The sequence below is a fragment of the Gambusia affinis genome, linkage group LG04, assembly GCF_019740435.1.
Source record: "Gambusia affinis linkage group LG04, SWU_Gaff_1.0, whole genome shotgun sequence".
Lineage (NCBI taxonomy): Eukaryota > Metazoa > Chordata > Actinopteri > Cyprinodontiformes > Poeciliidae > Gambusia > Gambusia affinis.
Window position 1 is genome coordinate 29,141,501 of NC_057871.1, and position 26,671 is coordinate 29,168,171.

The 26,671-nt window shown below is 38.7% G+C and overlaps 1 protein-coding gene across 1 annotated transcript; it reads right to left on the reverse strand.

Moving 5' to 3' along the window:
• Window positions 1-317: 317 nt before the first annotated feature.
• On the reverse strand, window positions 318-26,498 carry prom1b (prominin 1 b). The gene is given in 25 exon segments (XM_044115743.1): window positions 318-356; window positions 359-481; window positions 802-870; window positions 2,310-2,390; window positions 2,477-2,530; window positions 3,170-3,187; window positions 3,533-3,625; window positions 3,789-3,860; window positions 4,593-4,739; window positions 4,817-4,901; window positions 5,500-5,603; window positions 5,725-5,848; window positions 6,837-6,989; window positions 7,216-7,375; window positions 8,353-8,361; window positions 8,482-8,545; window positions 8,647-8,721; window positions 9,582-9,799; window positions 10,894-10,983; window positions 11,098-11,161; window positions 11,278-11,398; window positions 13,533-13,738; window positions 13,817-13,843; window positions 14,861-14,922; window positions 25,883-26,498. Coding segments are annotated over 25 exon segments (2,514 nt in total). The 5' UTR covers window positions 26,154-26,498; the 3' UTR covers window positions 318-332.
• Window positions 26,499-26,671: the final 173 nt, after the last annotated feature.

The window sequence follows — 26,671 nt, forward strand, 5'->3', positions numbered from 1 at the left end:
TAGCTATATGTGAGAACCTGAAATACATGCAGACAAGAATAAGTGACAGAGGACAGAGGCAGATTGTTAAATTCTTAAAGATGTGCTTGTGCATAAACAACAAACAAATGCAACATTCATAAACTGCAAAAAAGGGATCCTTTTAGTATTTTTTTTCATGAACTAAATAAAACTGTTGGAGATGCATGATGTTAAAGTTAATAAGTGCTGTAAACATAAAGCTAAAACAGGCCAGAGTGAAAACAGGACAATCTAGGCCCAGTGTGAGCTTCCTGTCCCGACACAGCCAGCTCCCAAAAACACACTCTGCTCTAAACGAGCCATTGATATCTCTACAGCTGGCAGCCTGACTTCCTGCAAACACACAGAAACACCCACAGTGAGCTCTTACCACTGAGTCAATGATGAAGCTGCAACCCACTATCTCCATGCTGTCCACCATGTTGCTGATGGGTTTACACTGGGCTACCTCTGCAGATAGCTGCAGGGGACAAGGACACACAATACCAGCACAGTTTAATCTCAGAGTGTTGGGGGGGGGAGCGGGGAGTACGGAGCTCTGTTGCTGCTGAAACCATCTTAGATCAACAGATGGAAGTCAATGGACTGGCTGTTATTTGCCAACACCAGAACATCTTGTTCAAGTGAACCGACTCCAGGAAGTCCATTAGGACTGGCACACTGTCTGTATAGTAAGGCCAGCTCAGTGTTAACAGTGGGCCTTTGTGCTGCTTTCCTGTCCTGACTCAATCAACTGAAAAGTGAAAAATAAACCAGAGAAAAGAGTAGAAAAACACTCACAGAGTTTTTAACCCAGTCAGTGTACTGCTTGAAGTATCCCACCAGGCTGTGAACGAAGGCCTTCGTCTCCTGCAGAGAGGAGAGCGCATTGTGATCAAACAGAGCTTTCAGCTTTATAGACAGCTATTATTTATTAGCAATATACCATTAAAAATAGGTTTTAATAATAGCACTAGGTTACAAAAAATATTTTGTGGAAGTTGTCTATTTTGCACGGCTGAATCCAAAAATAACATCCATTTTTGTCAATCAGGTCAGATTTTTATTCTGTCATTTAGAGAAATCTGATCTCCTGACTGAACTGATGACATTTTTGTGACATTATCAGTTCATTTCATGTCAATATTTCTCATCCAAAAGAGGTTTTAAAGATGTTTTCTAAGAGAGTCTATTAATTAAATGTTACAAACTTGGATTTCTGTGAATTGAATAAAAAATACTGATAAGGCTAAATACATGTAAATTGAACATTACGTCACCATTGAGCAAAATTCTCCTTCTCTTTTCAGTCCTGATGGAATCTCTCGTCACTCATTGATCAGATTCTCAGGAAACCGATCCAGATGTGAGAACAAGTCCTGCATTGTGATGCTCATGTTGCTCCATAGTTAAAAAAGTTGACGTAATTGAGCAAAACCAATGTGATTTTTAAAGAGTTTTAAGAGTTTTTGCTGCTTTTCACCCTTTTTATCAGTTAAAAGTTAGAAGTTGAGTCACTGCTCCTCATGCATAATACAGAAAACCAAGAAAAGAAGCTGGTGCTGCTCTTTTTCTCTTCAATTTGTTTTGCCACATATGATGCAAAATCTAGAATATGTTTAATGCAGAAAAGAAAAGAAATTAATTTGAGGGAAACTGATGAGCAATAAGCAATAAATCAGTTGTCAAATGATAAATTAAAATGAGCTCAATCATTTCATTTCTAATGAATATTTTTTGGAGAGCAATTTTGTTTACAGACACTACATAATTAATTTTGTTTCCATTGCAGTAAGTAGTTTTTATGTCTGTTTTATATATTGTTTTTGGTCGTCATGTCTTATTTTGAATATTTTAAATATTTTCTACTTCCAGTGTTTGGCCTTCTTTTCAAAGTTTATTGAAAAATAAACTTTTATTTCTGTCCACTCAGAAATAAACTTCTGAGTGGACAAACGTATTTCCAACCGTCCCAAAATAACAATATTAACAATATACTGTAATAATTACTGGTACCATTTACAGTCCATCAAAATTAGTTATTGTGACAGGCCCACATGAACTGTATGTGTGTAATGGGATAAAGAGTGTAAAGTTTGCTGCATGTTGCTGAGTAAAGAAAGAGTAGGTTGCTAAACAAGTTAAAAGATAAGAATATTCACAGCTTGTAAATTATATATATAAAAAAACAGGAAAAAAATGGAGCTTAAAGTATAAATTAAATAGAAGAAATGGCACAAATAAAAAATCAGGGTGTACACCTCGATAAGCTTGGCTAAAGGTTTCCAAAGGTTTGCTTGGGTTTGTACCTGTTTCACCACATGAGAGGCATTTTGAGTGATGAGATATTCTGCTGCATCAATGGCGCTCAGGATGTTTGTGACTTTCATCTGAGACACAGAGAAGAACCAGTTCATATGAAAAAAATCAAGTGACTTCCAGCTGAGAATGGTTTTATTTGGGCAGTTTTACTCACAGGTAGGTCGTTGGACATCTTCTGCAGCAGCTTGATGCCCTGGCTCAGGGTGCTCTGCACAACAAGACACAAAAACAAACAGTTGGGTATAGGTCTTGATACTGAAAATTTATTATTGCGTACTTTACAGTACATTTAGAATTTCTAATTGCACTTTCTGAACCATTTGAAAGAATGTTTGTTGCAGTTTTCCTTTTCCATGTTTGACTAAAGTAGTCACTCTGTTGTTTTTGTCAGTTTCAGTTTCTTTATAATTTATTTTATGTTGGCTGTTCTGCTTTTTATTGAACTGACTGAACAAATTAAAATTGTTTTAACATGTTTGACCAAGCTTGTGAAGCTGTTTTTGTAGTGAAGTGTGCTGTTCCGATGCAGAGTTATCAAATAAATTAGTAATTAAGTTTAATTATGTGGGCTTTTTAAAATAAGAAACATTTTAAGTCAATTCAGAACCATTTTTCTATATTGAATCGGTATCGGCTGATTCTGAACCACCGATATCGGTATCAGTATCGGACGTGATAAAAGTGGATCAGTGCATCCCTGGTGCAATAAATAACTGAATCAGGCATGGACACTGCATACAAATTAAGGGGTAACAGCACGATTATAAACATGTTGCTATGGTCACAGGAAGACATGAGCCACGATGTTACAGCAAGCACAGACAGAAAGCACCATGCAGCAGCTTACCCGCGCTCGGACATATTTCTGTTACCATGGGAACAGAGAGGGAGGGAAGGAGAAGTTAGAAGAAATTTAAAGGGGTTTGCAATGTAACGTAACTGCAATGTGTTGGACGTACTTGTGGTACTTGTGGATAATAAATCAGTAACAATATATATTGTGATCAATATCAATAGATAATACATTTGACAGAATATTCAATATTCAATATATAGGATATTCAATGAACTTCGAGCCAGAACCGCACATCATTTTGGAGGATGGAGGCAGAGAAAAGGCTTTAGCTGCTCAACCTCTCACAGCGAGCTAAGCAAAGCTGGTGGCGTAAACTAACTCAATTGATCTTTGGTTACCTAGCAACAACCTTACCATGGCTTGCTCCATGGGCACCACCTGCTCCCTGTGGATGCTTCTGATGCTGCTGGCGTGTCCCTTCAGAGCGTTCTCCAAAGCTCCACGGGGCTTTAAAAACAAGAGCGACAAATCATTTAGGGTCATTCAAAAATGAATTAAGTAATTGTTTCTCCCTCCATGTGTCTACAGATCTACAGAGATTAATTTGTTGTGTAATAAAAGCAGTGTTGTTGCTGGTGTCAGGGTTACCAGCTGTCAAGTCAAGACTCACCAGCTGGTCGGCTTGATCCTCCAGATCAGAGCAGAAAGACAGCAGATCCACTATCGTGACTCCCTTATTCACCTGAAAACAGAAACACTGTTTATCCACCGTCATCGGTGGACATGCTAACTAGCATTAGCATTAGCAACAGGAAAAAGTAATGAGGATGGAGGGGCTGCGTGCACAAGGGCTTGATTGACAGTGCTAAGACCCTCCTCCTGGCTCTGATTGGTTGTATATAGTTGGCACTGGGAGAAGGCAGAGGAGCTTGATTTTTTCACAGCTAATCTGTCTCATACCGTACTGTCATGACATTTTGACAGTCTCAGCAAATAAATATTTACTTTTTTTTTCTACAAAAGTTACATATTGCAGCTTTAAGATACTAAGTAAGGCATGCAGAGTTTGAGCTCTCATTCTTTAAATTTTGTCATTCCCAGGATATTCACTTACAGATTGCCAGCTAATAGCATTTATTTCTGCAGGGCACAAACTCAAATTTTGAGGGACGTTTTGGCCTTACAGCCCTTCCTGGACTCATGGCCAGCAACAGTTGCCTCCCTAAGGGGATTGTTTTTCATTTGCAAACTACCACAGCTGTTGTTTTCAACAGGGGGTGGTCAGATACATTTATTATTAACAGCGCTAAGCTTCTATTTCACCCTCCTAACTTTATCAGTAAGTAGCAAAGATGCAATTAAATTTAGCCACAAATATGTTAACAGTTATAAAAATGCTGTTTTTCACCTGACTGAGACAGAAGGGGAAAAAAAAAGACTAAGTTAACTAGACAGTATTTCTAATATAGCTCACCTCTGCCAGGTAAGCCGGATAATCGATTTCTCCAACTCCTGAGTTTGCAAAGTTCATGAGGTTGTCTCTGCCGGCCTGGTCCAGCAGCATGATGTCCCTCAGGTCCACCTGGACTCCTTCCAACACTTTGGCCAGATCTCTGTTGTACTGTTGTGAAACAGACACGGATCATTGTGACCACGGCCACTCTGCCCCATCACAGACCCACAAACTGCGAAACTCACCACAGTCCTGTTTAGGAACGAGTTGATGTTGAAGATGTTCTCCAGCTGCAGAGCGTGATACAGGCCGTTGTTCTCATAGCACTCCCTGGTGGACAAATCTTGTCATTACACACGGGACCTCAGTTTTCATTTTTTAGACGTGAGATTTTGGAAACAATGTGCAAATCCACATTACAGCATCACTTGTTTTATCTGCTAAATAGCACTCGTACATCAAACCTACACATTTATGTTTTACATTTTAAACAAATCCAGGACTTGTTGAAAGAAAATCAGAGTAGTTATTGAGAAGGAATATATAATTATGTTATAAGATCATTTTAGATAGAAAAAGGAGAAAAGGACTAGTACATTTTCCTATTTAAAAAAAATCATAAATTTTGACATTAACCTCAGAAATGTCTAGAAAACACAGGGATATTTCTGAGTTTAAAAAAACTTAAATTTTCTAAAGTTTAAAAAGTAAAAAAAAAAAAAAAGTGACTTCTAAAAATTTTCTGAGTCTGAAAAGTCGTAAATTTACATGGAAAAACCTCCAGTTTTTCCAAATCGTTTCTAGAACATTTCTGAGATGAATCTCAACAATTGAGTGTTTTTTTGCAAATGTTTGAGCTTTGGAGCTCAGATACGCCCTGGTTTCTTTAGGATTGCATTCAAATGAAAGAAAAGAGTGTTTTCTGCACCTGTACATGCTGCCCAGGGTCAAGTCAATGTTTGGATTCTGGAAGAGCATCCCAGGAAGAAAATTACGTTTTTCAGGATGAACCAGGAATGGTGTATCAATAATCTGCACAAACACAAATATGAACCAACAAAGCAACAATTTAGTCCACTTTTCTGATCAGATATAAGAAAACAGATATGGAAGAAACTCAGGGTTCCTGAAGGGAGCTTTCTGTCTTCGGTACCTTGAACAGCTGTCGGTTGGCCAGAGGTTCACATATCAGCTTCTCCACGTTGCCTCCAACAACAAACAGAGTGGTAACGAGACCCATCAGCACCCAGGCAAAGATAAAGGAGAATCCCACACCTCTGAATGAAAGAAGATCAAAATAATCTCTAAAACACACTTTTATTAATTATCAAATCTGTCTGTAATTTGGTTGCTCAAAAAAAAGCAAAAAAAGTTCAGAAAAAGCAACTGTAATTGTGAACATTTTGGAGGTAATGTTACATTTTTGAAAAATATGTTTATCCATTGAACAACTGTCAACCTTTAAAAAACTCTACAAGTCAGGGTTGTTTTTTTAGTTTTTTTTTTTTTTTACAGTTTTTGTCATTTATTGACAACAACAAAAAATACCAGCATTTGTAAGACCATTGATGTGGAAGTCTGGGTTGTTTTGACTGTTATGGCTGAAGACTGTGGCCTAAAAACTGAGTGTGGAGCAGATTTAAAGGGGCAGCATTATGTTTTCCAGGCACCTGATGTCATTTTATAGCATGATCAATTAACTATGTTAACATCAGATGTTATTAAGTGCTGTGTATGTTAAATATGACTTAAAAGAAATTCGACTTTCTGATTTAAAACCTTGAAATTGGGTCTCTATTTTTTCCTGTCCTTTTTGAAACGCCTTCAGGAAGTCATTGCAACGTCTCTCCCCTTTCATCCCATTAACAATCTTTTTACCAGCTTTTCACTGAAACACAGCTCCTATAATGAGCTCAGCAGATGTACAGTTCCAACAGGTGTTTGCTAATTGCTGCTGGCTAGTCTGAAGGAGCTTGGAAGCTTGAAACCCGCAGCCCTGAGGAGTGGCGTCCTCTCAAAGATGTCTAGGTTCACCCAGGAGTTTTGCACAGCTGAATGGTTGCCATGGAGATTCAAGCATTTCTCAAACATGCATGAAACAGTCACGGCTACACTCCTGCTATGTTTCTGAATAACACTGTAACATGACATAAAGCTCAAAAAAGTTGATTTTACATAATACTGATCTCTTAGAGGTAAATGGTCACAGTCACTTCAAAGCTCATCCCGATGTAAATTTTTTGGTGTGTTGTTATGACAACGTACGCCATCAGCAGGTTTCCGCCGGTGTTGGACAGGCAGCCGCGTGTGGTCGGGCTGGCCTGCTTGTCGTAGCCGCAGGTGCCGCAGAGCAGGCCCAGCATGTTGAAGGCCAGAATCAAGACGACGGTGCAGAGAACGGCCACGCAGGCGATCCACCTGCAGCACAGAAACACGTTTAACACGCTTTACTTCCTAAACCAAGAAGCCAGAATATCATCGGAGTCTCAATTGAAAGTTTTTCACAAAAATAACAACTCAGATGTTTAGTATAAAGAAATTGTTGATGGGTTACTGCTGTCACTGAGCAAATCAAAGCGAGTTTCAGCTGATCAGAATAAAAAAGACAATCCATTTCAACATCGTGGGATCAAGTTTCACCAACCGGTAGAAATCCATCTGGTCCACCTGGGGGTAAAAAGACTCGATGAACTTGTGTCTGTCGTTGAGAAAAATGGTGAAATTGGCGAGAGAGGATTCCACTGGGAACATCTTGGAGAAACTGGTGATCTCATTTCCAATCTTATCCAGCATGCTTTTCACTCCTGCAGCAACACACATCAACACAGAGAACCACTTCAAATGAAACACATTTACTGTTCCTCAGGAAGATAAGTGAACACTTCACATCGTCCTTAATACATAATAGTGACAGCATCATGCATTTGCAGACGCTTTTTGTCACCAGGGTCAGGGAATCTGATCTAAATGCAAGGCGAGAAGAGAGCACAGGTCAATAATAATGTGCCAGAATGGCCCAGTCAAAGTCTTAGGTCTAACTAAGACTCTATGGCAAGATATTCAAAGATGCTCTCTGTCCAATCTGACTCAGCTTGAGTTGGTCTGAAAAGAGAAAACGTTAAAAATAAAGGAAGATTTACAGCGGAGGTTGATTTACAGCGTTTATTCAAGGGAGCTGAATGCCACACTGTAAAACAAAGCGGCAACTCATTTTTCTTTCACCTCACAGTTATGTAAATAACTGTGTTTTGGTCAATCACATAAAATCACAATATAACCAGATGAAGGTTTTATTGTGAAGGTAAAGGGGTGTGAATACTTTAGACCAGCTGTATCTGCGTTAGGGTAGAAGAATGATGTCCAGATGATCTGATAATTGTTGTGTTTAGTGTATGATCTGTAAATTTAGGTTCCAGTTTTGTGAAAATGGAGTCGTATGTCTTAATGGACGTTTACTTGTAAATCCAGAGGATTTTAAACTTGTGTTTAATTTCCATCTCTAGTCCCATTGGTAGGTTGATGTTAAAACACAAACAATAAAACCCCACAAAATAACAGTACTAAATGAGAAATACATACCATGAAATCTATACATATTTACATTTGATCATTGTTGACATTTTTTGGCTTATCTTAGTAACTCTTTATTTCACCCTGAATTGATTCTCTTTATTTTCACACCGAGATTATAAAGTCCAGCCAATTTAGAAAAGTTTTATGAATACGCATAATTAATTTGAACAGCATCGGAAAAAGAAGCATCCATAAAGACGTGACTTACGAGGCAGAGCTGTGGTTCGTCATTTAGAGGCATGCATGTGAACGAAGAGAGAAACATTTAGCTAAAGTTCATTTTGATCTCATTGAACCGCAGTCCTCCACCCTCAAACACACAGGGATGTGTGTTTACCTGTGACGATGTTCCTGGTCTGTTCTTTCACCATCGCTGGGGTATCATTAAAGGAGGCGTAACCCTGCAGGCGTCAAAAAAAAAGAAGAAGAAAAGAAAAAGGGAAAATGGCGTCAGATTATATACTGAACCGCTGGCCGCTGATGGCTCAAAACAAACAGTTACCTTTTGGACAATGTTGCTGAGATCTATTTTCAGTACAGTGTTTATGCTGGTCAAGGCTTCGTTGACATTTGGAAGCTGAAAGGGAGAACAGAGAAAAAAGACATGAGTTAACAGGAAAAATAAAGAACGTTTTTATTCTAATTTTAATGCTACAATGTTTAACGGGGAAACATTATGTGATTTCCAGCCACATACAAACACTTTATAGAACAATCAAGTGCAGTTACTATGTTACCCCCAGTTGTTTATAAAAATGCTGTACATATCTAGTTTGACTTTATCATTAAACGTCTTGAAATTGAGCCTCTGTCTTTTTAAAAACTCCTGTTCTTTCTGAAACTCCATCTTCAGAAAGTCATCACAACATGGCTCCTCTATTAACCCTTTAACAAAGTTTTTACCAGAGTTTCACTGAGAAGTAGCTCCTATCATGAGCTCAGCAGATGAACAGTTTCACCTAATTGCTGCTGGCTAGTCTGAAGGAGCTGAGCGGGTGAGTCACGTAGAAGGGCTGCTCTGTGAGGCAGAAGCTCTGAAACTGCAGCTCCAAGGAGGAGCTGCAAGTTGTAGGCGGGACTATGTCCACCCAGGTGTTTTGCAGAACTCAATGGTTGCCATAGAGATTCAATGCAACACTTTAGGCATATTTTTTCATGAGGGAATAACATTATAACATGAGGCAAAGCTCAATAAAGTCAATTTTACACAGTACTGCTCCTTTAATGGACAAGCACAGCAAATATTTCTCATGAAAAAAAATACACTTTTCCAGGTTTAAGTGAATTTTTACTGTATAAATACAAAAGTCCACTGTAAACTTGTGACATATTTTACTATGTTTATTTAATATACTAAAAATCAGACTGGATCCATGGATGTGATTCCTACATCAGAGCAGTGTCAAACTCCTCTAGGATGAAAGTATTTCTCCTGACCTTGGAGAAGTCGGCGTTGGTTCCGAGCTGAGGCAGAGTGGAGCGGATGGTGTTGCAGGTGGGGGACACGGCGCCGTTGGTGCAGGCCGGGTCCGACAGGGTGTTGGACAGAGAGGAGCGCTCCCCAGCCAGGCTGGCCTGGAGCTTTCCCGTTCCCTCCTGAAGGATCTCCAGTGCGGAGCTGACGTTCTCCAGAGCTTCTTTGGTTTCCCGCATGGCTAAAAAATAAATAAATAAACATCGGAGAGGCAGAACCAAGTCAGAAACTACATTTAGTCATTATTAAACTACACTCAGCACAATGACCACAAAATCCACAACCAAGATATAAAACATATACAGGTTAATCTACAGAAATCAGAATATTATTTATTTTATTAATACAGTTCAAATTATGAAATTCATATCATCACCTTCCCAACATAAAGTCTTTCTTCCTTTTTTTTTTTTTTTTTGCCAAAAGCCTTTTTTTCCATTAATTTATGAAGGTGACGATGTGTAAAATTAATTACAAACAATTAATTATTATTAATTATTTCTAGTAATTCTGATGGTTTTAGTTTATATCTAACAAGTTTTTAATAAATTTACAATATGACCTTAGTAAAAAAAACAAAAAAAAAAACATGCAGCTAGTCACTGAAAACTTTCTCTATTAAAGAAGCTTCGCAGGAAAATTTAGTGAAAGGAAAAACTTTGATGAAAGGCTGTTTAAACACAACCTTAAGAGGATAGTTCATAATCTAGGCAAAAGGAGCCTCTACCAAGTACAATCCTTTTTACTCATCTCATTTAATAAGGTTTTATTTTTGGACATCTACATTTGGGTTTTATTCACTATCAGCAATAATCATCAAAAATAACAGAAAAAATATTTCGTAATTAATCAATATGACACATAGTCACCTTCCTAAAATGATGGCCCAAGTCATTTTTTGCCAAAAGATGATTTAGGCAAAAAAAAAAAACTTATTTTAGGAGATGACAATATGGTTTTGTTTTATAAACTGCATTACTGGGAACAAAGTTTTAACGATTTTCCTCTTTTTTTTTTAGATGCACCTGCAAAACAAACATGAAAACTGCACTGAGGTCTGTTTCTAACACTCCCACAAACACAACACAAACACGGCACCACTGAACCCAGATCTGCCTCCTTTACCTTTAATAGCACTCTCAACTTTTGCTTCAGGTTAAAAGAAATGAAAAAGGGGAACCATAGAAACAAGGAAGCACAAACAACGATGTGAGGATTTGATTGAACGTGATTACTCGTGTTAATAATCAATAACGTTCGATTAAAATGAGTCACCTCCTGCCATTCGGAGGGCGACGTCCAGCGCAGGAACCACCTCTTTCTCCAGATGGCTGTGGATTCTGGCTCCCAGCAGAGGTCCGATGTCTGGCATCACACACACACACACACACACACACACACACACACACATCAGGTTTATGACAACATAAATATTAAAGCCAGAGATATTAGAAAAAATAATTATGTTAACAGTCTTACTGTCGAGGTCTGACAGGACTTTGTTCTTGGCAGTGGTGTACTGGGCTGTCAGGTAATCGATTTGCTGTGGGAGGAAACACACTAACATGAAATATTATTGTCTAACGTGAAACTCTGTCTGGATGTGTGTGTGTGAGTGAGAGAGAGAGAGAGAGAGAGAGAGAGAGAGAGAGATGGTACCGCTGGGGTGTTGTTGGCAAATGTCTTCAGGTCCCTCATGTTGGTGTTTATGAGTCTTCGGGTGCTTTTGATCTGAGTGCTGATGTTATGGTTGGCTGCATAGGCAACAAGAACCCCCAGACTGAAACACACAGATAGACAGGGTCAGACATGCAGTGGCCACAATGAACCAGCAGGAGGCAGCATCGCTGCAAAACGCCAACTCCAACTGAAATCCTGCAGCATCAAGGAAACCAATTATCTTTGAAATTACAGAACGTTCACTTCTTGCAAACAAAAAAGACTCTTTAACAAGCATCAGCACAATAAAATTTGGAATTTCCAGTGTTCATATTTGTGCTGTTAAACTCCAACATTGTTGTTGCAGCTGTGCAGGGTTTTTTTTTACTTTGTGTTTTTTCACGTATTTGCAATTTTTTATTTCCTGGGTGGAATCTGTTAGACTGCTCTGAACTTATTAGTCTTAATTCTTCGGGCCGAAATCAACTTTTGATATTTTCATGGTACACATGAAAAAAACAACTGTCCTTCAAAAGCTAAGAAAAGAATCTACATGTACAATTTTAAACCAATTCTAGAAAAAGTTTGGAAACATTTTTCCATAATCCTTATTGTTTCTCCCACATGATTCCAGAGCAAGTCAATTCTTTAGTCAAACTTTACTTTATTTCTACAATACTGAATGAATAGTATTGAGTGGTGAGATGGAGTAAGGCCAAAAAATAAAAAAAAAAGATCATGAGAGAACAAATGGCCTCTCAGGTTTTCTGTATGAACATGAGCAGGTTTGTGATATGAAAGGCCTCATTCAGATGGAGACACAAGGACCTCTGCAGTCAGTCAGTCATATCAGTAACACATAGCGATTCTGCAGACCCTGTTCCTGTGCACAGGTCAGGTGAACAAATGTCACATTTACAGTTACATGTTGGCGCTCTGCTCTGCATCACTGTTTCCGTCACAAATCTTTGTCTATATTCTGCTAATGATGGGGAAAACTCCCCACCACCACCCCTCCCCCACAATTTTGCTATTGTGGTGTTTCCATTAAATAAGAAATGAAGGTAAAATCACAGGTGAATAAACAAGTTCATGCAGTAAGTCGCGATGGAAGCAAACAATTACGTGATACATATTCATAATTTAGCCGTGGCGCTAGCGCTCATCATCTATCAGCCAATCAGAGGAGATGTTGGCGTCTTGTTCAGGCGTTGGAGCAACAAACCCGACTGCAAGGAAGCAGCTAAATATGCAGCACTTTGGGGAAATTATGACTTTACAGAAGAGTTATGGATTCAACACGTTGGAATGACGCACAGCTTTTTAAGAAGTGTGATGCTGTGAGAGCTCTGGTGGAACCAGCTGCAGTTTGTCCAAAAAAACCCGAAAACCAAAACAAACCATCCTTCTACTACTACTTCCTGTCGTCTTCTTCATTGTTTTCAGCAGTGGTAACAATGGACTGTTGATCATGTGACTTTTATGATGTGAAAAAAATGTTTTCATTGCAGTTCTGCAAAAAAATCAATTTCAATACAGCTGAAAATCCACATCATCGTAGCAAACTTAAATAGAAACTGTGAGGTTTTTCGAAATTGACGTGTTTCCATTAAGCAAATTTATTTTCAAAATTTCAACTTGTGGTTCATGAAACTCAGGTTGTGAGGATTGTTTAATGTAGGCAGATTTACATATGAGTCATATTGCTTCCATGTGTTGATGATGAATTTAACTAGGGTGACCAAACGTCCGTATTTCCCGGGACATCTCCGTATTTCACATCCTGTCCCGGGCGTCCCGGGTTATTTTTAGAAAGCGAGGAAATGTCCTGTTTTTTGCAGGACCTGGTCCAACGTGTCGTGGTCCAATGTGCGATATAAAGAGGCTTAACCTCTAGAACCCGACGGACCCACGGGTGGAACCTCTAGGGTTCTAGAGGTTAACTGAAAGTCCAGCCATTTTAACAGCAGAGGAAGGTTGTTCTATGATTTCTTTGCTAAAGAAACTGAACACAAATGTACATCTATACTTTTATGGGTTGTAAAAAAAACTTGAACAAACATGAATCATTTCTCAACCACTGCATGCACTACTTTGTGTTGGTCTGTCAGAGTAAATCCCAACAAAATAAACTGAAGTTGGTGGTCTTAATGTGACAAGACTGTTCCACGCTTAAAAGCTCTTCCTCTTAACTAAACCTCATGAAGAGGGGAACTAACCGCCTGGCGACAGCCGAAGAGAGGAGGAGCACTCACATGATGAAGATGGTGGTGGCGATGAGTGAGGCGGTGAAGAATCCTCGGTGACAGTCCGCGTTCTTCCTCTGCCTCTGATGCATCTCACCGCCGCAGTTGTCGCAGCATCGACACATGCAGAAGCAGGTGGCGACGATCGGCGTGAGGACCACGAACATGATTCCAAAGACGCCGCAGATCAGGAATCCAGACTCATAGTGGATCCACTGCAGAGGGACAAGAAGGTTCATCAGTGGACGGTCAGACTTAGCTTAAGCCGAAATCTAAGGAGTAAAAGGGATTACCTGCAGCAACAGGACAACGTTTTCTGGCTGGGAGAGCAACATTGTGGACAGAGGTTCAGGAGGAACAACAGAGACATAAAACAGGATGAGAATCACAGCAAATATTGTTACTGAAGCAAATTCAGATGATGAACTTAAAGATAGTTTTTGTAGAAACTCTTGTAGATCCAGGTTGGCCCTGATGTTTTGTTGTTTTCTTGCAAAGTGAGGAAAATCTAGCCAGGCTTTCTGCAAATCTGAAAGCGGTTTATTAGACTTTGTTAGCTCTGATTTGCAGAAGTCTTTTTACTCACTGGAAATTTTCCCAACTTTTTTATTTCAGTGGGATTTCATGAGTTCGGACTCTGCCTAACTCTGATACAGTATTCACTTATGTCTGTTTCTTTAAGTCTCTAGCCTGCACTCTACAGGATCCTGACATCACAAAGATTATATATAAAAAAAAAATCCAGAGGAAAGTAACCAAAATCTAAAGAAAAACTGAAAAAGGCTTTCAGAAAATCTTGAGGACAATCAGCCAAGTCAACCTTGAAATGGTACAAGACACTCAACTGACGGCAAAATAAGAGGAGATCATGACTGGATCAAAACATAAAACAGCATGTTAGAAGTTTACTCAGAAGTTTTGAGATTAAACAACTCAGAAATGAACTAGAAGATATTTAAACATTTCCAAAGTAAAGATTTTTCCATTTTTGAAACTCAGAAATGTCAAAGATTAATCTCAAAATTTCAGAGATTTTTTCAAGCATTTTTTTTTTTTTTTTGCCTTTACACAGTCAGAAGTTTCCAAATTTTTCCTAGAAAATTTCTGGGATTAATCTTTTTTTTAATTTTTTTTTTTTATTTTAAACTTTTGAAAATCAGAAAATACTTCTCTTTGACTAAAAAATGTCTTAAATGAATCTCAAAATTTCTGGGTTTTTTGGTGGAAATGTACTCTTCCTATTTTCTTACACGCCACTGTAAAAACCTCATCCACAAAGCTTTTATGAGAAAAATGAAGTTCTTCTTACAGATTTAAACTCTTAAAACCCAACATACCTTTCTCCATTCTTCTACTTTAATTCCTCCCATATTTTGCTGAATGATGCTAACAATAAGATCTGAAAGAAAAAAAAACAAAACAATTTCTTTCTGTAAGTGCTTTGAATGTGCAGACAGTGTTATGAAAAGAATAAACACTGATTCAGACAGAGTACAGCTTAAGGTTTGGGACAAGAAATGAAGCTGGAGTGGAGAAAAAAAAATCAATTTATCTGCTCACAAACAGACAGGACAGATTACACGGAATCAGTTTTTTTAATATCCGATGACAGTATTGTGACGGTGTTTCCTCTTCCAGCAAACAGCTGTGTGTTTACTGAGAGCCGCTTGAAGCGAGCCAGCAGGACTCCAGCTGGCTCCAGCTGTCCGTGTGTTTACTGCATGTAGGTCAGCCGACGCTAAGCCTACCTGCTGAACGTTGACTCACCTGCTCTGTTACTCAGCAGGTAAACTGATTCCTTCACACATACGCTCCAATTAGGACATCTGTTCACAGTACATTAGCCAGACGGTTGAAAAAGTGGCGGATGTTTGTTGATGATCTGAAAAGATTCACTTTTTATGTTGATCTCCTTTTTTTTTAGAGAGGGCATTATTGTTATCCAGGCACATTGTTCCATTTCATAGCAAAATCAAGTAACTGTTACATTTAGCAGAAAAAACATTTTTTATATATATATATCAAATATGACTTAACAGAAAATTGACTTTGTAATCTAACACCTTGAAACTGGGTCTTTGTCTCTTTAAAAACTCTTGCTCTTTCTGAAACTGGGCCTTCAGGAAGTCATCAAATCACTCCTCTATTAACCCTTTAACAAGGTTTTTACTAGCGTTTCACTGAGCAGTAGCTCTTGTAATGAGCTCAGCAGACATGCAGTTCTACCACCAGGTGTTTGCTAATTGCTGCTGGATAGTTTGAAGGAGCTCAGTGGGGGATTTGAAGGGGTGGGGACTGCTCTGAAACTTGGAAACTGCAGCTCAGAGGAGGAGGTTCGACCTCGAAGGCGGGGCTAGGTCCACCCAGGTGTTTTGCACAGCTGAATGGTTACTATGGGAGATTACAGGGTTTCTCAAACATGCATAAAAGAATCAATGACAAACTTCAGGTATGTTTTTCGTCAGGAAATAACATAATAGCATCAAAAGTTGATTTTACATAATACTGTCCCTTTAAAAAAATTTTCTAAATGCTACTCAGGTACAAGTAACTAGTTACTTTCCACCTCCATGTGCTTCTGGAGTAATTTTAGAAAGCTGGGAAAGTTTCATCGTAGTTCCATGTTTCATCTATTTGTCCATTATGACTCTCAATGGGGTCTGTTGGAGAACCAAAGCCTCAGAAATGAAGCTGTAACCCTGTCTAGACTCATCTGTCCTTCAGCTTCTTTCAATCAGGACTTCATGTTGTCAGTCAGGTTCTATTAAAGTGAAATCTACATGTCAGGCAGTCATCAGATCTGGTTATGAAAAGTGAAACTAAGTAAAGTTAAGTTTATTTGTGTAGCACATTTCAGCGACAATCCAGTTCAAAGTGCTTTAGCACGTAGTCATCAATTTTTAAAAAAAAGCAATAAACATTACATTCTGTCAAAATTATCAATACACATCAAATGCGTTGATCAATGTTCCAGTTGCTAATCAAAGGCAGCTCTGAACAGGTGGATTTTTAGCCTTGATTTAAAGGAGCTCAGTGTTTCAGCTGTTTTGCAGTTTTCTGAAACTTTGTTCCAGACTAAGCCAAGAAGATTTTGTCATAGATAATTTATGGTTTAAGAAGGAGTTTGTTTTTTTTCAAATGCTGGTTTGTTTGTTTTTTTCACCCCTTAGTTGTTTAAATCACCCTCTGAAAACTGACTTTTGTTCACTAAGGTCGTCTATGATATTATTTATTTACAGAAAACATTCAAGTCACAAGAAGCAAATTAAATATTTTATGTTTACCCTTTCCTGATTTACCATTAGACAAAGTCAACTTTAGTTGAATTATCAAATCTCTTAAATATATTTGTAAAAGTACAGTCCTGAACAGACCCTCAGTAAACTATTTAGGTGACTAAATAATTTTACACCATAAAAAATAACACAGAGGGTGTAAACAAACAGAACAAGCAGATGGAGGCCAGTTTATCATGTGAACGCTGACACAGCTGTCACACTAGACTCACCATCAGAGGACTGAAAAGTGACCCAGATTAACCCCAAGGATGCTTAGCAACGGCCTATTCTTACCTGACCCAAAGGCCTATTCTTACCTGACCCAAACATTTACACATTTCTTAGCTTACAAACAGATTCATCCATCATGATGAATGACATCAGAATCAGTCAAATCTTTGAAACGTCAACCATTAAGTCCCAAAAAATGTGAAAATGTGGGAAAAAAAACCCGACAATGATTCTATTTATAGACATCTGATTTTAGCCTTTCAGTATTTTGTTCTCTCTGGATGTTCATCACAGATCTGGTTTTAAAAATTCTGCCTAATACTTTTATTGACTTGTAAAACTGTTACTGCTAAAATCTGGGAAAGTGTTGCACCTTTGAAAACTACCAGAGCTGCATCAATCAGACAGCAGCAGATCCACATCAGACAATCATGTCTTAACTGTTGCTGATCTGTGATTGAGAAAACAGTGTGAGTTATTTTCCTTTTCTCCAAACTCATCAAAGTTGAAAATTCCCAGCGTTTCAAGGCTGTAAACACACCAGCCAAACTCTTGGACCTTGTTTATGCTCAGAAAACGTCAGATGAAGTTTAGGAATCATCTGTGCATAAACAGAAATAATTCTTCATAATAACAACGCCTTCATTTTCTGTTAGATGAAAAACATTGTAGATAAAAAACATTCTGTTCAATAAAAGATTTCAAGTGAATAGAACTTAATTCTTGTTTGTACTCATCTGAAACAAGTGGAGTGAACTTTTGGATAAAAAATGCTTGATAACTTAATCTATTTAAGTTGAGTCCATGCAAAAAAAATTTCAGTTGGCCAGCAAAGTATCGCACAATGCATTGTTTCATCACCAACAGCAACTAATAAAACCACTTTTTATTTCTCACAAAAATTTTAATAAAAGATGTTCAAGGTGAAAAGGCAGACTCCAAAACTTCATAAAGATTTGTGTCATCTAAGTAATTACAATATACTCAGCTTTGTTAAGTTACGCTAACTAAAATTGCGCATTTTACTCAGGTAAATTAACCTAAAAATTATGAAGCAATGAGTTTGTGTATACTTTTAGTTAAGGAGAACTAATTATGTTTTACAGTAGTTAGGTTTTTTGTACTATTATGTCATTACAACTTACTCAAAATGATCAAGTAAGTCAAGTTGTCCGAACCTAAGCTAACATGATAACATTTTTAAGTTTTAAATACTTGACATTTTTTTGGTCGACGAGTTTGCATAATTTTTTAAAGTAAACTCCACTTCTTGTGTTTTACAGTGTACAACCTCCATCAAAGAACCTCTAACCAGTATTGGCTGTGGCCAGGCTAATCAGGGCGTCTCTAAATAATGTTTCAGCTCCTCAGATCAACTTCATAGAGGCTGTAAACTCTCCTCGATACATTTAATCTCATCCTAACAAGCCTTTCTTGTGAGTTTAAGGAAAAGCAACAGTGATTTTGGATATTTCGGGGACCATCTGGTTAATCCTCTCAGCTCCATACACTCTTCAAAGTGAAAACTGATTTTTTTTTTTACTTTTCTTTGGTTGCTCTGTTGGTGTATGTTTGAAATTTGTGCCATACGGAGAACATGGCAGAAGCTGCCGGGGGGGAAACACTGAGGCTTACTCTGCAGATATGAGCATGTGAGCATATCTGAGTTGTGCCGGTGCCACCTGTTGTTGCTCAGCTGCTTAGCTAGCATAAGCCACTGAGGGCAGTAAAGCTTAGACAGCTTAGTTCAGTGACCCTTTATAAGAGGTAACTACTGTAACGGAAGGGAGAAGAAAGGGACAAACAACCACCAGAATCAGACCTGGAATGGAGCAGAAACTTGTGTGCCGACCGCAGAGCAACCGTTTTCTGGCAGGTTTTCACACAAAATGTGGTCGCTGCCCTTCTTTACGGCTGCCGTATTTCATCACTTTACCAATATCCAGCGTTATCTTGTAATTAAAAGCGCAAACAGCTTTAATATGTGAATAAGAACCTAAAACCTTCTTACTGCAAAGTGTAAAAATAGGCACAACACAATCCTCCACTCTGACCCGCTTGGAGAGATTACTGGGAGGTGTGGACGAAGCCTGAGACAACCTCAGCGTCCATATGTAAACTGCAGTAACATCACTCTGCTTCATGTAGCAACAAAAATGGTTCTGAAAACACGCTTCAATGAATTAACAGCTACACATCGTTCAGAGTCTATGAGTAAACTATCCAAATGGTTTTTCTTGTATTGTAGCTCCAGCAGAACAAAGTTAAAGACCAGGAGTAGGTTAAAGGTGCTTTGTGTAACTTTTATAAAAAAAAATAAAAAAAGATAAATTATGTCAATAGGCTCCTCTGCCTCTTCCCAGGGCTCCCAGTAGCAACCAATCAGAGCCAGGAGGAGGGTCTTAGTGCTGCCAATCACTCTCATGCTCACCCCTTCCCACTTGTTCTCTGCCATACTGCAGCTGGTTCACCACTACATAGCCATGAATGCTAATGCTAGTTAGCATGGCCACCGATGAAGGCAAACAGTTTTCCTGGAACGGTAAGATGTTTCTCCACTATTAGAACAAAAATGTCTGCATTCTTCCATATTTTTCCTGACAGAAAATACCACTGGCTCAGTACTTATCTCAGGCTTTTTCTTTCATGCTGGATCTAGCTGTTGCTGCCATTAACAAAGCATACTCCTGGTTTTCAATCATTACAGAAAGTATCCCTGGCCCAGTGGTTCTGAATTTAGCTGCCTCGGTTCTAAATGTTGACCTTTGGAGACCAATGCCGTTAACTCTGACTATTTTTGTTTTTTCTTTATTATAAAAAGTACAGATGTTGCTGTTTTTTTTTCTCCTACACTCTGCATCCCCAGGCAGATGGCTGCTCATCCTGAGCAAAGCACTTCTGGAAGGTTTTCATAATAATAGTTCTAAAGTCCCTCCAGTGGCTCCCTGTAGCTCAGAGAACAGACTTTAAAACACTGCTGTTAGTTTATAAATCACTGAACAGTTCAGCACCACAACACCTTAAAGAGCTGCTGTTGGTTCAACCTTCCAGACTTCTCAGGTCTTCTGGATCTGGTTCTGGTTCTGTTCTGCCTCAGAACCAGAACCAAACGAGGAGAAGCAGCGTTCAGCTTCTATGCACCACAAATCTGGAACAAGCTTCCAGAAAACTGCAAAACAGCAGAAGCCCTGAGCTCCTTTAAATCAAGGCTAAAACCCCCACATGTTTAGAGTTGCGTTTGATTATTACTAACTGGAAAATATATAATTATGGTCATAATTACAAGTTTCCATTATTTCTTCTTATTTTATCCCTGTAATGTTACGTTTTCTGTTTGTTTAACTGCACAACTAAGCTTGACAATGATCAGGAAAAAAGTTCCTTCCTAAATGCTTACAACATCGACTACTTAATGTGCCTGGCTCGATTTGGATGTGGAGATGAAAATGTGGCTCTCAAATCCAGACATGCTGCCCAATTTCTGCCAGAGATACAACCTTAATGGGTTGTTGAATCGGGATGAGACTGAAAAAAAGCTCAGCTATGTTTTTCTTGAGTTAATTGACACTGGCATTTCATGATTTGTTTTGGCAGCAGACGACATTATGAGCTAGAACATTTTAAGGTCGTGGGAGGAAAGTTCATTTCCAACACCCACTGTGAGCTGAAGCAAAACCAACGTAATGAGTAATGTACTCCCAGATGCTCCCAATGCTAATTCATTGACTTTAAGTGCAGATGAAATTCCAAAAGACCAAAATCTGAATGTATCAGCAACAATGAGCTTGTTTGAGAGGCAAACAAGCTCTTTATATAAAAATTCCTTCACTTTGTTCAACAAGTTTGAACAGCAAACTTTGTCACCAAACTTTCTTCCTGATAAACAACATGTCCACAACTAATCACAGTAATTAAGTGAAACGGACAAACACCAGCATATGACCCACTTTCTGTGTACCCAGCCATGTGTGTGTGTGTGTGTGTGTGTGTGTGTGTGTCATTGTGCCATCTGTAACAGTTGTGTATGAGCCCACTGTTAGCATTAGCCCAGTGGATGCTAATCCGCTAATCCAGCCTGTGTTCATCTCAGAGATAAGAAACTGATTTGCCTCTCAGAGAAAGAGGCTGAAATGTCTCCTCATGGTAAAATAAACCTTCACAAAGATTTATTTTATATTTAGGTGTGAAACGAGAACAAGGAGAATATTTTTGAAGAACTCCTAGGATGCTTCTTTTTCTTAGTTTTGTATTGACTTGACTTTCATAAATTTTTAAAAAAATAAAAAGAGGAATATTGTTTGTGACATAATTATTCAAGTTTTTTTTTTTTTTTATATATATTGTGATATTATCTTTTAGTAATATCCCTCATCCCTAGTATGAACATATATTTTTGGCACATTTGGACCCCCATAAAAAAGACCTAATCTGCTTCTGATTGGGAGATCACATTTCATGTTATCCCCACCATTTTGTAGCAATTAGCGTATGTCTACCTAATCTGATAACCTCTAAGATCTGCAACTGGATTAGCAGGAAGCTAGCATGCAGAGGTGACCAATCAGGTGGCGCCTTTCTGCATGAATGCATTCAAATGAACTTTATCATGAGTGGAGAATGATGCCTTTTTTACATGACAAACGTGCAGGGAATCACCCTGATACTGAGCAGCATATTTACACTGTTTTTACTGGAAAATATTGTCTGTTTCATGCAGAAAAGAGCTGTGACCTTTTAGCCCCAATGCGAGCTGGCTGACTGACTGCTGAGTGTCTATACCCACGCAGGACCAAAGTCCACCTTTAACGTAGGTTTTGACATCTTTGTGGGGCCTCATTCGGGTAATGAAGGCTCACTTTCTAGTTGACTGAGACACATTAAACATTACTTTATATGTCAGGATATGAACTCAAGGTTTAAGCCCTAAACCTGAATCAAACAGGTTACACTGAGAGGATTTTTTTTTTTTTTGCAACTTGATTATCTGGGTGAGATTTGGAATCAGCAGCACAAACAGAGAAGCTGCAGCTGCATGACGTCACAGTTCTGTTTTCAAAGATAAAAAGTCGTGAGCTAAAAATAATTCAGAATTTCTTAAGTTTTTCTCTTGACTGAAACATGCTTCTCCTGTTTTGGTCTAATAGAACAAGGGAACTTGACATTGTTCTTAAACCGTCTTTTAAACCTAATGAGTGTTTCATGTTCACATTTCGACTTCATACGCATTGATATTGTTAACATAATCTCGAGCAATATTTCAAAAGGAAGTTTTTCTCTGGCTTTTCGCTGGTTTTGTTCTCGTTTATTGACCGGCACCTGGAAATGTTCAGACTTGTAATTTAAGTTACAGCCTTTTACACACAAACTCCTTGTTTAAATATAAACTGAAGGAATTTGACACCATATGGAGCCTTACAGAACTGTTTAAAACAAATCTTCTATTTGCTCAGACAGTATTTTCCTCTTGTCAGTCACATAATTCCAATAGAATCTTCAGAGCATTTAAATAGAAAAATTGGTTTCTGAATTAAAAATTGTTTCTGATTCAAATCGTGATCCTAAAAATTGGAGTCAAATCGCCAGACACTGAAAGTTTTGAATCTGTAATTTTCTCCACTGTTTGTTCATTGAGTGTCAATAAATATAAAATATGATTAAATGCACTTACTGTGTGCAGTTTAGTGGTAAAAAATGACACTTCTTTATGCTGTCCTAAAGATGCATGTTGCAAATAGGAATGTTTTTCAAGTGTGTGTTGGGCTCTGATTGCTGTCACCCAGTCACAGACACCTAAAAATAAGTAATAAATAATTCTTATTGTCACTTTTAGTGGTGGTCCGTATCACCACCCTGAGTCCTCATCCTTTGTTTCCCTGATTTGCTGACACACACCAATAGCTTCTAGCTCCTAATAATGTGTTCCTGCTTGTGTAACAGGCGAGCTTGTTTACTTGTTAATGGCTCAGAGAGCCTGGCGGTTCAGGTAGCAAGCAGGTGAGACCGATCTGCCGCACTCCTTAAGCAGCTCCCAACACCTCAGAGTCCGCCTGTGTGCGTTCGCCATGACTTTGCATGCTTCTGATATGTAATGCGGGCGTTGACGTGCCCCTCCAGCTGGTCCGTGTACCTGTGCGTTTGGGGGACGGTGAGTCACACTGGAGAGTCCACAGCAGTGGCAGCATATGGCCCAGTGGATTAAGGTATAACGTGGTGATGCAGGTGACAGAGAAAGCCTCCTCTAAGCACTGATTTTGCTAATTGCTTACCGAGCCAGCGTCTATAACACTGGAAACCAAAATGGCAGCAACTTAAAACCTTCAATCCAATTGCTCTGTGCCATCCTCCAACGTGACCTCTCGTAGTTTTACGCACAAAACAAACTGTGTTCAATTGTTAGAACTCTGAAGCGAACCGACGCAGAGAGAAAGGCGGAGAGGTCTGAAACCTGATCACCAGTCAAACCAGGGAAAGTTCACTGATGGACTGTGACAGCAGCTGTGTTACCAGAGCAAATCTTTGTCTAAATTCTACTGAGGTTGAAAAGACACAATTTCCCAGCTGGGGAGTTTTTCATTAGATAAGAAATTCAATAAAAATCACACATGAATAAGTTTGTTCATGTTAAAAGCCATTAATAATCATGGCAGCTACACAAGATATAGTTATAAACCATTTTCTAGTAATGGCATAGTAATGCAAGAACACCTTTGCAAAAATCAATAATCTCTGAATTCTAATGATCATTTAAAACTGTAATTGGAGACATCTTACATATCCCAAAATAAATATACAAGACAACCAAAACAACAAATAAAATGAATTATTAAGTCTTTGTAAACAAAACTGTCCTTCAGCAACAGGGCTTTTTGAGACCAAAGCAGCAGATTGAAAAGTTTTGTCATCCAGTTTTTGGAAAAGAGAAAAACAATAAATCATCAAATGGAAATGATTGAGATAGTTTTAATTTATCATGCGATCAACTGAATAATTGTTTATTGCAACAGGCCTATACATAACTCGGCCTTGGCATCAGCACTCACCATCTATCAGCCATCAGAGGAGACATTTGAGTGACAAACCCCTCATTCCTGGGTGCGGCTATACGTTTTAGGGAAATTATATTCTCTGAATTTACAGAAGAGTTATGGTTTCAACACGTTGGAATGGCACACAACTTTTTCTGAATTATGTGATGCTGTGAGAACTCTGGTGGAGCCAGCTGCAGATTGTCTGAAAAAACAAAAACAAACTATCATCCTCCTACGGCTTCCTTCTTGTTTGTCGTTTCTGCCGGTAGTAACATCCGCCTGTTGATCACGTGACTCGTACGATGTGGAAAAAGTGTTTCCTTTGCAGTATTGCAAAATACGTCTATTTTTATACAACTGAAAAACCACCTCATCCTACCGCAAAAATTGTGTTTTGAGATGTGCTTCCATTAAGCAAACTTATTTTTGTAATTTTACGTGGTATTTTACCTCATGTGAGCGGTGACTTTTGAACTGACCTGGCAGAGGAAGATCTGTTTACTGTGCAAATACATCCTGTCACAGCGGTTTGTTTTTGGACTTCGCTCTTCTATATATCACAATGGTCTTTGAGAGTGAGCTTGGCCATATGTTTTAACAACTTTTAAAAAAATCATTTTTAACCAGGAAAATCTGCACACAGCACACATTACACAGCTTAGAAGGACCCTTCATACCATTATATGGTTCCAGGATAAAATGGATAAATGATTGACTTACATAACAGCTACACCGGCTCTTATCACAAATCCTAATGTTCAGATATTATAAATTTACCACAGCAAATATTCCACTAAAAAACCCTCTAATTTGGACATGAGTATAGAAACAATGAAGTAATGTAAATAATCTTTTAACGATTCAGTTCCATATGTAAACTACCATAAACTTTACATGTATGGAGGTTCCAAAGTGTCACAATTAAAAGTGTCAACCGTACTACTACCTAGATGTCCCATAACTACAATTGATAAGAAATATAAATAAATTACTAAAATAAGTCATTTAGAAAATGAGATATGTAGCTATTTTACAATTGAATTGCAAAACCATAATGTTTCATGATTATGGGTTTGCAATTCAGGCTAATTAGTCACTTGTTAGGATGTGAACAAAGGGCCACAGTGTCTTATTATTATTTAATAACTATTTTTCACGCTGCAGTACACCACAGGAATGTGTGAATTAATTACTTTATTCATTCATTCATTGGAATTACATGTATATGATAGACATGTCTTTATTTAGTTAGTTTTGGTAGAACTTTTAATTCTACAATACTTTTCACATCTATACATTTTGATAGATAAAAAAATAATGAGTGATTCTATAAAAAATGAATTATGGTGTGTTATTAAATTGTGGCATTTTTTGCCCTCCACACTCTTTGTACATTTTCCCCATGCTTTAATACAAATGCCTCCACTGGAAACTAGTGGGATTTTACTTTATTACCACCTTAAAAGTATAACACTCAGTTTGGCGATGGACCTTCAATTTAAATCCCCCACTTGATTATGACAGAGATTTTAGTTCTCTTGTTATTTTTTTGCGTATAAATGCTTTTTTCTCTTTTTCCTTCTTTCTTTTCTCTTTCGTTCTCTCCTTCTTTCTTTTCTCTCTTTTTTTGCATTGATAACTTTGTGGTGAAAAATTTAACCAGAAAAAAATTATATATTTTTTTTTAAAGAGTCAATTATATCTAATAATAAAGCTGCTGTATGTTTATTCATTATAGCCGAATAATGTCTATTAATAATAAGACGTCAGCCTTGATTGTCAGAATGGAGGAGCAGATGGTGTGATAATATTTTAATCTCACCTTTGGGGAAAGAGTTTGGTTGAACCATGTACAGAAACGCGTGGACCATGTGGAAAAGGATTCCTATGGTCCCCGGCTCGTAGTAAGCGTGGGTATCATAAACCGCTGCGGGAACAAACCCAAAGTCCAACGGCTCCACCGGCGGAGAGGAGCGCTGCCTGCGGGGGTCGGCCCTGACCTCCTCCCGCTGGCCTTCCCTCTCTTCCGCCTGCTGCTCTGCGCTGGTGGCCCCGCACCAGAGCAGCAGGACGAGCCACCGTGTCCACAACATGTCTCAGACACGAAGAAGAAGAAAAAAAAGCACCAGAAGACCCGAGACCCAGTGGACAACCCGCTGTCCCAGTCGGGATGGAGAGAGCAGCTGACACCTGTTCCTCCCGCAGGACCGGAAACACCTTTAACATCCAGCGGTCGGTCGGTGAGGAAGCAGCCGTTAGGTTCTAGTGGTTCTCCTCCACGGACTCATCACGGACATCCTTCCCGGAGGACCTGCCGCGGTGTGTGGGATTCTCACTCTGCCTGCCGGTGTCCTCGCGTTCACCGGACCGCGAGCTCAGAGAAGCCTAATCTCACGTGCACGGAGGGCTCAACTGCGCTCGTGCGCGCTGGAGATGCGCGCATCTGCGGCGCGTGACCCGGAGAGTCCACTTGGTCATGTAGAGAGAAAATATTTAGTATCAAAGATAACCTGAGCAAATAGAAAGACATACATTTTCAAATGATTTCCTCAGGAAAAACAATTATTCAAAGCAAATAAGGAGAAATAAGTTAGCAAGAAATTACTAATTT